Source organism: Panthera leo, chromosome F3 (assembly GCF_018350215.1).
Source record: "Panthera leo isolate Ple1 chromosome F3, P.leo_Ple1_pat1.1, whole genome shotgun sequence".
NCBI classification, from domain to species: Eukaryota; Metazoa; Chordata; class Mammalia; order Carnivora; family Felidae; genus Panthera; species Panthera leo.
In genome coordinates this window covers 2,175,542-2,187,995 of record NC_056696.1, presented here as the reverse complement: position 1 = coordinate 2,187,995, position 12,454 = coordinate 2,175,542, and the positions used below count along the sequence as shown (strand labels likewise).

Below are 12,454 nucleotides of genomic sequence, written 5' to 3'. Positions count from 1 at the left end.
GGAGAAAGGGGAACACTTTTGCACTTTTGGTAGGAATGCAAACTGGTGCAGCAGCCACTCTGGAAAACAGTGTGGAGGTTCCTTGAAAAGTTAAAAATAGAACTACCCTATGACCCAACAATTGCACTACTAGGTATTTACCCAAAGGATACAAAAATATTAATTCAAAGGGAGACATACAATCCTATGTTTATAGCAGTGCTATCTACAATAACCAAGTTATGGAAATAGCCCAAGTGCCCAGTGACTGATGAATGGATAAAGAGGATGTGGTGTATATATATACAATGGGATATTATTCAGCCATAAAAAGAATGAAATCTTGCCATTTGCAATCATGTGGACAGAGCTAGGGAGTATGATGCTAAGCAAAGTAAGTCAGAGAAAGACAAATACCATATGATTTCACTCATGTGGAATTTAAGAAACAAAACAAATGAGCAAAAGGAAAAAAAGAGAGAGAGAGGAAAACCAACAGACAGACTCTTAACTCTAGAGAACACACTTATGGTCACCAAAGGGGAGGTGGTGGGGGACGGGGGAGATAGGACATGGGGATTAAGGAGGGCACTTGTGATGAGCACCGGGTGATGCAGGGAAGTGTTGGATCACTGTGCTGTGCACCCGAAACTAATATAACACTGTATGTTCACTATCTGAAATCTAAGTAAAAACTTACAAAAAACAGATGAATGGATAAAGAAGTGGTGTGTGTGTGTGTGTGTGTGTGTGTGTGTGTGTGTGTGTAGTGGGATGTTACTGAGCCATGAAAAAGAATGAAATCTTGCCATTTGGAATGACATGGAGGGACCTAGAAGGCATCATCCTAAGTGAAATCAGTCGGAAAGACAAATACCATATGATTTCGAGCATACATGGAATTTAAGAAACAAATGAACAAAGACAAACAGAGACAAACAAAAAACAACAAAAAAAAAACCACCCCAGACCCTTAAAAACAGAGAACAAACTGGTGGTTGCCAGAGGGGAGCTGGGTGGGGGATGGGTGGAACAGGTGAAGGGAACTAAGAGAACACCCATCATGCTGAGCACAGGGTGAGGTGCAGAAAGGTTGAATCACTGTACTGCATCCGAAACTAACAATGCTGTCTGTTAACTCTGCTTCAGTTACAAAAAAGAAAACCCTGCCAGCTCCCAATCTGGATTAGTCTGCCTCTTTCTTTGGTCTCTCCTCACCCTCCAGGTGTGGGTGCCAGTTTCAGATTCACCCAAGAAACTCCCAAGGTTCTGAATCGATAGGAATGCATCTAATGATTACTGCTGAAAATGTTTACTGTAGGTTTTTAATAGAAAAAGCCAAGGGTTAAGAAAGTTATCTTTCTGGGGCGCCTGGGTGGCTCAGTTGGTTGAGCGTCTGACTTCGGCTCAGGTTATGATCTCGCGGTTTGTGGGTTCGAGCCCCGCATCAGGCTCCGTGCTGACAGCTTGCTCAGAGCCTGGAGCCTGCTCCGGATTCTGTCTCCCTTTCTCTCTGCCCCTGCCCCGTTCACACTCTGTCTCTGTCTCTCTCAAAAATACATAAACATTAAAAAAAAAAAAAAGTAAGTTATCTTTTTTTGGATTGCCAAGTATCTTTTATTATTTTTTTAATATTTATTTATTTTGGGGGGGGGGTGGAGGGTCAGAGAGAGGGAAGCAGGCTCCAGAGAGAGGGAATCTGAAAGCAGGCTGCAGGCCCTGAGCTGTCAGCACAGAGCCCAACGCGGGGCCTGAACCCACAAACTGTGAGATCATGACCTGAGCTGAAGTCCATTAACTGAGCCACCCAGGTACCCCACCAAGTGTCTTTTAACATGTAAGTTGTACAATGTTATTTAAATGCATTTCCCATTTATTGAAATAATGACATAGTTTCTTTCTTTTGATAGGCTTATTTGGCAAGTTATTCTGACAGATAATTGTCACGTTAAATCATTCTTACATGCTGAAGGCAAAGCTACTTTGTCGTGGTGTATCTTTAGTCCCCCTAGTTTTCTAGTATTTTTTTTTTATAATCTCAGCATCCACATTTATGAACAGACTTGGTCTATAATTGTCCATTCCGTATCACCTTGTCTGGTTTGGGCATCAACTGCATACGAACTTCATAAAACAAGTTGTGTAGCTTTCCTTCTTTTTCTATTCTTTTGAACAGATTCTATAAAGACAATTTGTTCTGCAAAAGCTTGGTGAAATTTACCAACAAAATTTAATGAGCTTGGCTCAGTATTTTTGGGAGGGTGGGAGAAGCCTTTTAAAAATTCAACTTTCGGGGCACCTGAATGGCTCAGTCAGTTAAGCGTCCGACTTCGGCTCAGGTCATGATCTCACCGTTCATGAGTTCCAGCCCCGCATCGGGCTCTGTGCTGACAGCTTGGAGGCTGGAGCCTGCTTCAGATTCTGTGTCTCCCTCCCTCTCTCTCTCTCTCTCTCAAAAATAAATGTTAAAAAAATTCAACTTTCTATCAGATTTTTCCTTTTTTAAAGATCACTTGGGAAAATTTATATTTCACTTCAAAATTATCCATCTCAAATAGGTTTTCCAATTTACTGAATCTCATTAATGTGGCAAATCAGCCAGAAATAGACGGCTACCTACCACCACAAACACATAAGTGTGGAGAAAAACTATCCTAACAAGAGCTAACCACAGCTGAGCTATAAAAAGGGGGTGGGGCGCTCCCTCAGAATCAGACACAAAGAAGAAAGTCAGAGGAGTAAATGCACACGCACCACCCACTGCGCCCTGGGGTGTGCCACCCAGTACAGGCTGCGGCAGAACCGGGCTTTTATGAGTGATCCAGGAGGGTGGACTTTGTGCAAGAGAAGGAAGGCAGCAGGATTAGACTCTTGAATGGACCTGGGGCCCTGAGGCCCTGAAAGAACTTCCCGGTGAAAATGGGACTACGAAAGGTCAGCCGCTGAGGGAAGCTACAAGGAAACCACGAGAAGGGGAGAGGCCAACCTAAATGTTCGCCCATTCGTGGTATCCGGCTCTCTTCCTCTCGGACCTACCGTGCTCCCCGCGTGGGACCTTACCCTCTTGTCACCCCAGGGGCTTCTTACCATTTCTGTTAGTTTGGGGGATCCAGAATTGGGTTTTGGAGACAGCCTGGGAGCCTGGCCTAATTAGCCATCTCCTCGGGAAGCAATGGAACTGGTCTTGGGAGGCAGGCTTCTGACTCCAGGGGCCGTGCTGTTAGCAATAATGCCGCACTATTTCCGGAATCTTTTGCTCTCACCCAACACGTTTTACTACTCTCCAGGTTTACACCTGTGCATGATTACAGCTTTTGCCGAGGATCCTGGACACACTTCCCTCCATTATTTCCATCTCTAAGAATCCTTAAAACCAACAAACAAGCAAAGCATTCTTCCCTCAGAAAGACCCTCTCGGAATTCCTTATCCTCGTTTTCCATGTGACCCACCAACATATGTACGACATTAGTTTATGTCACTGATATGCCCCTTTGTTAGTGATTTTTAGTTTCTTCCATGTGTGTGTCTGGTTCAAATAGACTGAAAATTCCTGGTCTTCCTTTCTCTGTTTCTCTTGTAAAATTTAATAGAAGGTGATAAATAGCTAGCATTGATTAAGTGACACACAAGACCATTGATATGACTCAGAAGGGGAAAAAGCTCACATTTTCCAAAGCCTCCATTTTCACTCATGAACTCAAAGAAGGCATCAAGAATCCTGCAGAGAGTTGTGACCACTGCTAGGTCCTGTACAGGAAACGGCTGACGTTTCTGATGCTTCTTTATAAACTGTAGTCCGTCTGTGACGCTATTTTTAATCAACAATTCAAGACAACTCACTCCTGTTTGACTCATAATTTTAGAAGTTTTCAACAGCCACGACTTGACATAGGGCTCCCATCCCAGATCAACAGGATCCTAACGATATAAAGCACAAGGTAATTTTACGTAAGTAAAGAAAAATGAGGCGTCCATCCTCCTCCTTACTATCTTTACTTCACCTCCGCCCCCAGCAAAACACAGCATCATCAGTCGTCAAAGGGCAGCTGATCAAGACCTTGAAGAAGGACCTGTCTCTGAGACGACTTATGGTTTTAACCCTGGTCTTACAAGACAACACGTGGTGGGGAACTGTGTGTAGGGAGGGGTTGGGGGGGAGGTTACGTGTACCCGGCAAGGGGAGTGGCTTAGCCAGAAAAGCAGCACTGTTCTTAGCTTCATTACAGCTAAGATCCGTTCAGCGGATCAGAACATAGGGCCAACCATGGCTAATGATTAATTTCATGGAGAGAAGACACTTAATCTTTGTGTGCCTTCCATCCCCCACCACTGTCTTGGCAAAATATACTTCACGGGCCCTCAGGGTCACAGGCAGGTGAGGAAAGGTGTCTCTCCTCCGTGGGAAAGACAAGTCACCAGCAGCCTGTGCTGTCCATCGAAAGCACCACTCACAGTTGTGGGACACCTGCCACCCCAATTACCGGGTCGTCCTCATTTAAACAGGAGAGACTACGCTCCTTTCACTCCTGGGTTAGGAGACTTGAGGGGACACAAAACCCTGCCAGGTCCAGAGGTAATCATAAAACCATCATCAGGAACGCTGTAGGTAATGACTAGTTATTACCCTTATTACCCTAAACAACACGTTTTCCTTAACACGTTTGTTTTTGGGAACTTACCATGTAGACCATTGCACACCGGCTGACGGTTGCAGGACTGGCCTGAGAGAGACTGTCCGTCTCAAAAATCACTCGTATGTTACTAGTTAAGGCTATTCGCTCACTGTTTGCCAGACACAGCGTTCTAGTATCATCCAGCATGGAGTTTAGATTTTCTACCCAAAACGTATCCACTGGACCATCCAAAATAATCCACTGCCAATCGTGGTCTGGAGAGAGAAATATTTTTAATGTAACAGAGTATCTCAGTCTTCTTGTGTTACAATTTTACAAATTCCCTATTTTGTTTGGAAAATATTTTCTAACAAGGTGAAAAATGACACCCTAGAGAGCAGCAGGGTGAATGTGTTCATGTGTAGTCTCTAACATGTTAGGTAGAAATAACTACTCGGACCACAGGCTTAACCACTCTTCAAACCCGGCCCACGTTCTCGGATTGCTGCTTGTGTAGTCGGCCCTTACATTCGGAGAAGAGCAAGACCCTGGATCTGTCTTTCCCATAATCATGCGCTTGGTGAGCTCCCCTTCCACCCAGGATACTTTCTGGACATGCTGCCTCTGGGGGACAGAGAAGGGAAGCAGACAAATAGAGTTGTTTGCGCTGTGGCCCCACTGGCTCCTCTTTCCATGTTCTACACGCGCCAACCTGCTCCTCAGTTCTAGGAAATCTGTCGGTCAAGACAGGGGAGGAGCGTGTGGGTCACCGTGCAGAAGGAAAATAGTTAGCCGCCTGAAGGACTTTAAAGGATCCCAGAGTCGGGGCCAAGAGGCCGGGATGCCAAGTCAGCAGCTGCCATACTTGCCTCCAGGTCCCCGGAAGGCACCTGCTCTGCCCGCAGACCACCCTCCCCAACCTGAATGCAGGAGAGGGACACACAGACATTCAGGAATTCTGAATCAGGACAAGCAAGAGCAGAAGTCTCTTTCCGGGCCTGGAACATAAGCGTCCGGCTGGTGCCTGCGGTGCTCGAGGCTCAGCCCGGAGCAGTGAGCTGATGGGGCTCCGGCCGGGACGCTCACCTCCTCCGGAGCAGGCGCCTTACCACACGCTCTCCGTGCCCCGCCTCCTCGCACCCCACACCGCACACCCACGCCACAAAGCAGCACGCGATGGATGCCTAGTTCTGTTCAGACGCGTGTGTATGGGCTGTGTTATTTGGGCTGGGAGCGTCCGCAGGCTTCCACCCAAGACTTCTCTCTACTTGAACGTCTGCTTGCTTCTTGTGAGATATAATGTCCGTTTATAAGCTGAAAGGGCCGTGCACGACCTACCACTTCAGCGCCATGATTATGTATGTAGGTAGGATGCCATAACATGCGGTAAATACGCACGTATATAAATTTTAAGTGAGGGAAAAGTAAATAGTATAGGAACAAAAATCAACGTTTTTAAAGATATAGATTCAGCTCATTTGTTCAGTTTCTTCCCTGTTAATGAATCATCTTTACTGAATTTAATAGTAACACTTACTCTGACTTTCTGGGATTTTAACATCTTTCTCCATCTCCTTCTTAGAAATATTATCGTCAATATCTGCTATATCAGAGGAATCAAGTTTGAAAACCTAAAACAGGTAATCAATAATGTTTATTTCATCACACTTTCCAACTCAAATAGTCAATATGCTGAGTACTAAAATAGAAAAGGCACACATTCTGTGGCTGAAAGACCTCCCTGTAACCAGCACAGGGTGGCTTAGCTGAGTTGTGAGTACAGGCCATTTTCTTCTAGAAAATTCTTTGTTTTTTTTTTCCAGTTAGTACATGTTTGTTGTTCAGCATTAAAATAATGCCATAAAGCAAAAAAGCAAATGTTCTCTGAATTCCCACCATCTATAAAGAAGCTGTTGATATTTCAGTATATATTTTTCCTAGACCCTCCTTCACAGTAGTTTTAAAATTTGGGGGTAACACACTAAAATGTTAAATGTTTCTAAAATGTAATAACATTTTAGAAATATAAAGTACTATGGTTTTCTTCCCAGATTTCTTAAAACTCTTGGAACATTTATGCTTCCAAATGAACTTTACAATCATTTAATTCGATTTTTTTAATTGGGATTTTGCTTGGAAAGACACTATATACATATATTAATTTGGTATAGATTGGCATTTTTAGGATGGAAGTCTTTTTATACAGGAATAGAGTATATCTTCCATTTATTCCATTTTTGCCAACTGCACAGGCATCCCTGCCCCCCTCCCCTGCCCCCGTCCCTGCCATCCTGCTATGACAAGTTCCTTTCTTGTACATTTTTCCAATATAGTTTTCATAGTGGCATCACTGTTAGAATTTTTCCTATTTCCAACTGGCATGATTAGTGAATTGTATCATGTTCCTTCTCTGTCAATTACTGAGGAAGATGTAATAAAATCTCACACTAGCTTTGCATTTGTCAATTTCCCTATGAAATTGACATATATGTTTACATTATGTCACAGGCACATAATAGCCCAGAACTGCCATCTTTTTCTGCACCAAGAGCACACTGTTTTCCCCTAATTTTATAATAATTCTTGACATCTGGCAGATCTCATCACCCAAATTCTTCCCTTTTTTTAAATTCGGGAATGTCATGGCCCTTGGTTCTTCTATATACATTACTAGAATCAGTTTGCCAAGGTCTTAAAATCGACTTTAATTTTCTATTTCAAAACTCAGGGCAAAGCTCTAGTTTTCAAGTGTGGCGTTAGCATAAGGACAGATATGAAGATGAATGGAACAGAACTATGAGTCCAGAAATAAATCCCTACATTTATGATCAGCTGATTTTGACATGGGTGACAAGACAATACAAGCCATGGGGGAAAGAATAGTCTTTTTTTTTTTTTTTTTTTTTTTTTTTTTTTAAGAATAGTCTTTTCAACAAATAATTCCGGAACAACTGAACTGGGATCCCTGCCTTGTACTGTCCACAAAAAATCAACTCAAAATAGACTAAAGACCTAAATGTAAAACTTAAAACTATAAAACTCTTAGAATAAAACTTAAAAGAAAGTCTTTGTGACCTTGAATTATACAAAGCTTTTTAAAACTATGATATCAAAAAAAAAAACAAAAAACAAAAAACAAGTGACAAGGTAAAAAGTAGATTGAACTTCATCAGGGTTGAAAACTTTGGTGTTTCACAAGATACCTTCAAGAAAGTAAAGACAACCCACAAAATGAAAGAAAGTGTTTGCAAGTCATAGTCCCTGATAAGGGACTTGTATCCAGAATATACAGGTGTGTGTGTGTGTGTGTGTGTGTGTGTCCAAGATATAAATACTTTTATGGATTAGAAGACTCAATATTGTTCTTTTTTTATTTTAATTCCAGTGTCGTTAACATACAGTGTTACATTAGTTTCAGTCTATAACATAGTGATTCAACAATCTATACATGATTCATATGTAGTATTTAAGAAACAAAACAAATGAGCAAAGGGGGAAAAAAGAGAGGGAGAGAGAGACAAACCAAGAAACAGACTCTTGACTACAGAAAACACACTGCTGGTCACCAGAGGGGAGGTGGGTAGGACAGTGGGTGAGACAGGTGACGGGGATTAAGGAGTGCACCTGTGAGCGTGAGCATCAGGTGACGTATGGAAGTTCTGAATCACAATATTGTAACCTGAAGCTAATATTATACTATGTTAACTACAATTTAAGTAAAAAGTTTAAAAAAAACTCTGCTTATCTGTTTGGTTCTAAATGTCATTCTTCTGTTAATATAGTTTGGCTAATGAAATTTACTAGTAAGCTCTATAACTAATGAGAATACAAGTCTTCAAAAGTTTTTTGCTATTTATGTTTATTCTACGATGAACTTCGTATCAAAAGCTTTATTCGCTTTTCCACTGAAGTGTTTTCGTAGCTCATTAATTTGTAAGGTGTCCTGGTGGTGCTAGATTCACTAGAGCAACCCCCACTAACACCTAATCCCCTGTGTTCCTTGAAAAGCAAGTATCTTTCATTTTATTGTTTCCCAACCATTTTAAAACGCAATGACATGTTTTCTGTTGTTTTTCAGAGCTTATAATTTTTCTTTTTAAAAACTGATTATAATAACTTTTAAATTTACTTTTATACTGGTAAGTATCTAATAATGCTTAAATACCAATTTTTAAACAATGAAGTAATCCACAGAGTCAAATAATAATAATCCTTCCATATTAACTTACATTAGATGCATCCGAGATTCTTGATTCCAGTCCAAGATCGCTGTCTTTTTTTGAGTGCCTTGCAGTATTAGAATATACATAATTTCGAACTGTGCTCGATAATAATCCATCAGTCCATTCCATAGTGTTAGGGTCCAGTTGTCCATATAGTTCACTAAGAGTGATACACTTTGGATTTAAAACACAAATATCTACCTTTCCTCTTCTTCCTGGAACCTGAACAAAATCCAGTGTGGTTTTTAAAAGCATCAGCCAGAGTATAATTATTTACATTTTTGCGCTATTAACACCAAAGGGTTTTAGGAGAGGTTTTTCACTCCAAAGAGAGATACCTGATAAAGACAGTAACTTAAATTTTAAAAAGGACAGCAATTTAAAAAAGACAGTAACAATTGACTTTTTAAAATTAGCCATAATATTCAAATCACTACTTTAAAAATTCTAAATACTATAATGATATCTCTGGAAGAAATGGGGGGAAAAATCCCACTGGTCCTCATCCAGGAACACAACATATGAACTGGGATGTGGTGTGTCTGGAGTCAGGGCTAGACATATGGATGCGGGAGAGCAGAAGACAGTTTTTAGCTGCAGGTCAGAGCTGGCACCCAAGAAGACCTTGTCTGCTACCTCCTAGCCTGCCTGGGGGCTGCCTGCAGGACCGGTGTCCGTTCCACCAAACTCAGATCTCAGGTGGGAAGAGAGTCAGGCACTTCTTGTGAAGGCTTCAGGGAGACTACAGACCCACAAAAGCCCAAAACCAGACCTTATGGATGAATTCAAGCAACAGACCATATATAGCCTGAGGGAGACACTAGGGTAGGAGGAATTTTTAGGAAACTAAGACTAAGACTAAGGAATTTTTAGGAAACTAAGACTAAGACCATATATAGCCTGAGGGAAACACTAGGGTAGGAGGAATTTTTAGGAAACTAAGTTAAGCTGTGTAGCCAGTGGAATGGTGAAAGTCAAACTGTGAAAGCCCAGTCAAGATGCATTGCCCAGAAAAAACCTGAGAAGATGTTAAACTTTCATCTCAGAGAGGAGACCCCGCTAATCAGTGAGGAACAACCCCGTGACAGAGCAGCTTTGTAAAGACTGGGAAAGGTGGCTGTTTTTATAAATGCCCCATTTTCAACAAATACCACAAGGCATGTAAAGAAACATAAAAACTTGGTCCATTAAAAAGACAATAAATTGACAGAAACCATCCTGGATGAAGGTTAGTCTGAAAAGAAGCCATAAAATAACTCTCAGTTGAGCTTTCTCCCTAAAATCAAGAACGAGACAAGGATGGCCAGCCACTCTCACCACTTTTATTCAGCCTAGTACTGGAAGTCCCAGCCACAGCAATCAGACAAGAAAAAGAAGTAAGAGGCATCCATACTGGTAGAAAGGAAGGCACTATTTGTAAAAGACATGACATTATACATAAAAAATCCTAGATTCCACCAACACTTATCAGAAATAATACATGAATTCAGTCAAGTTGCAGGATACAAAATTAATACCAAGAAATAGTGTTTCTATACACTAATAATGAAGTAGCGAAAGAGGAATAAAAAAAAAACCTACCATTTGTAACTGCACCAAAAAGAATAAAATGCCTAGGGATTAAACTTAACCGAGGAGGTAAAAGACCCATACTCTGAAAACTATAAAACAATGATGAAAGAAATTGAAGATGACACTTAAGTGGAAAGATATTCCATAGTCATGAATTGGAAGAACAAATACTGTTAAAATGTTGATACTACCCAAAGCAATCTAAAGATTCGATGTGATCTTTATCAAAATACCAATACAATTTTTTCACAAACCTAGAACAAACAATCCTAAAATTTATATGGAACCACAATGACCCTGAATAGCCAAAGTAATCTTGAGAAAGAACAACAAAGCTAGAGGTATCACAATTCCACACTACAAGCTGTATTCTAAAGCTGCAGTAATCAAAACAGTATGGTACTGGCACAAAAATAGACACATAAATAAAACAGAACAGGGAGCCCAGAAATTAATCCACACTTATGTGGTCAATTAATCTATGACAAAGTAGACAAGAATATATAATGGGGAAAAGACAGTCTCTTCATTCAATGTGCTGGAAAAATTGGACAGCTACATGTAAAAGAATGAAACTGGACCACTTTCCATCACCATGAACAAAAATAAACTCCAAATGGATTAAAGACCTAAATGTGAGACCTGGAACCATAAAAAAAACCAGAAGAGAACCACAGACAGTAATCTCTGTGACACTGGCCATATCAACATTTTTATAGATGTGTCTCCTAAGGCAAAGGAAACAAAAGCAAAAATAAACTATTGGGATTACATCCAAATGAAAAGCTTTGTGCACAGTGAAGGAAATCAACAACAAAACAAAACATAAAACATAAAACAACTTTATGTTTTAATTATAATATTTCCTCAGTGGGAGAAGATATTTGCAAATGATATAAAGAACTTATACATCTCAACACCAAAACAACCCAAACAATCTGATTAAAAAATGGGCAGAAGACCTGAATGGACAATTTTCAAAAAAAGACCTACAGATGGCCAACAGACACAGGAAAAGATGCCCAATATCACTCATCATCAAGAAAATACAAATTAAAACCACAGTGAGATACCATCTGTCAACTATTATCAAAAAGACACACACACACACACACACACACACACACACACACACACACACACACACAAAACCCAAACCCCACAAACGAGTGTTGGCAAGGATGTGTAGAAAGGGAACCCTTTTGCACTCTTGGTGGGTGAGTAAATTGGTGCAGCCACTATGGAAAACAGTATGGAGTTTCCTAAAAAAAAAAAAACAAACCTAAAAATAGAACTACCATACGATCTAGCAATTCCACTCCTTGGTATCTATTGGAAAGAAAACAAAAACACTAATTTGCTATATGCACCTCCATGTTAATTTCAACATTGTTTACAATGACCAAGATACAGAAGCTAGCTAAACGTCCACTGATGGACGAATGGATAAAGATGTGATGTGTACACACACATGCACGCACGCACGCACATGATGGAATCCCACTCAGTCATTAAAAAAGAAAGAAATCTCTCCATTTGTAACAGCATGGATAGATCGTGGGGTTATGCTCAGGAAATAAGTCAGAGAGGGAAAGACAAACACCACATGATTTCACTTATATGTGGAACCTAAAAGACAAAACAAACCTGAGACTCACAGATACAGAGACTATACTGGTGGTTGCCAGAGGGGAAGAGTCTTGGTAGAGGGGCCAAAATAGGTGAAAGGAATTAAGAAGTAAAAATTCCAGCTATAAAATAAGTAAGTGATGGGGCTGCAATGCACAGCATGGGAGTATTGTCAGCAATCCTGCATTAATTGTGTGTGACAGATGGTAACTAGACTAGTGGTGATCATTTCACAGTGTACATAAAAGTCAAATCACTAGGTGTACACCTGAAGCAATATGATATTGTATATCAATAATACCTCAATTAAAAGGAAATAATTATTAAACAAAAAAGACACAAATAAATAATATCAGAAATAAAAGTATGGACATTACTAGCGCCTTAAGGAAATTAAAAGGATTATAAGAGAACACCAGGAGCAAATTACATAATCC

General features: G+C 40.5%; 1 protein-coding gene across 5 annotated transcripts in view; it reads right to left on the bottom strand.

Moving 5' to 3' along the window:
• DNAH14 (dynein axonemal heavy chain 14) overlaps positions 1-12,454 on the bottom strand; it is a 407,059-nt gene that overhangs the window by 148,114 nt on the left and 246,491 nt on the right. For all 5 annotated transcript variants that reach the window (XM_042925989.1, XM_042925990.1, XM_042925991.1 and 2 more), the window contains 4 exons: positions 8,823-9,038; positions 6,131-6,224; positions 4,660-4,868; positions 3,646-3,898 (listed from right to left, as the gene is read on the bottom strand). In XM_042925989.1, coding sequence (XP_042781923.1) covers positions 3,646-3,898; positions 4,660-4,868; positions 6,131-6,224; positions 8,823-9,038 — 772 coding nt within the window. The remainder of the gene's footprint in view (positions 1-3,645; positions 3,899-4,659; positions 4,869-6,130; positions 6,225-8,822; positions 9,039-12,454) is intronic.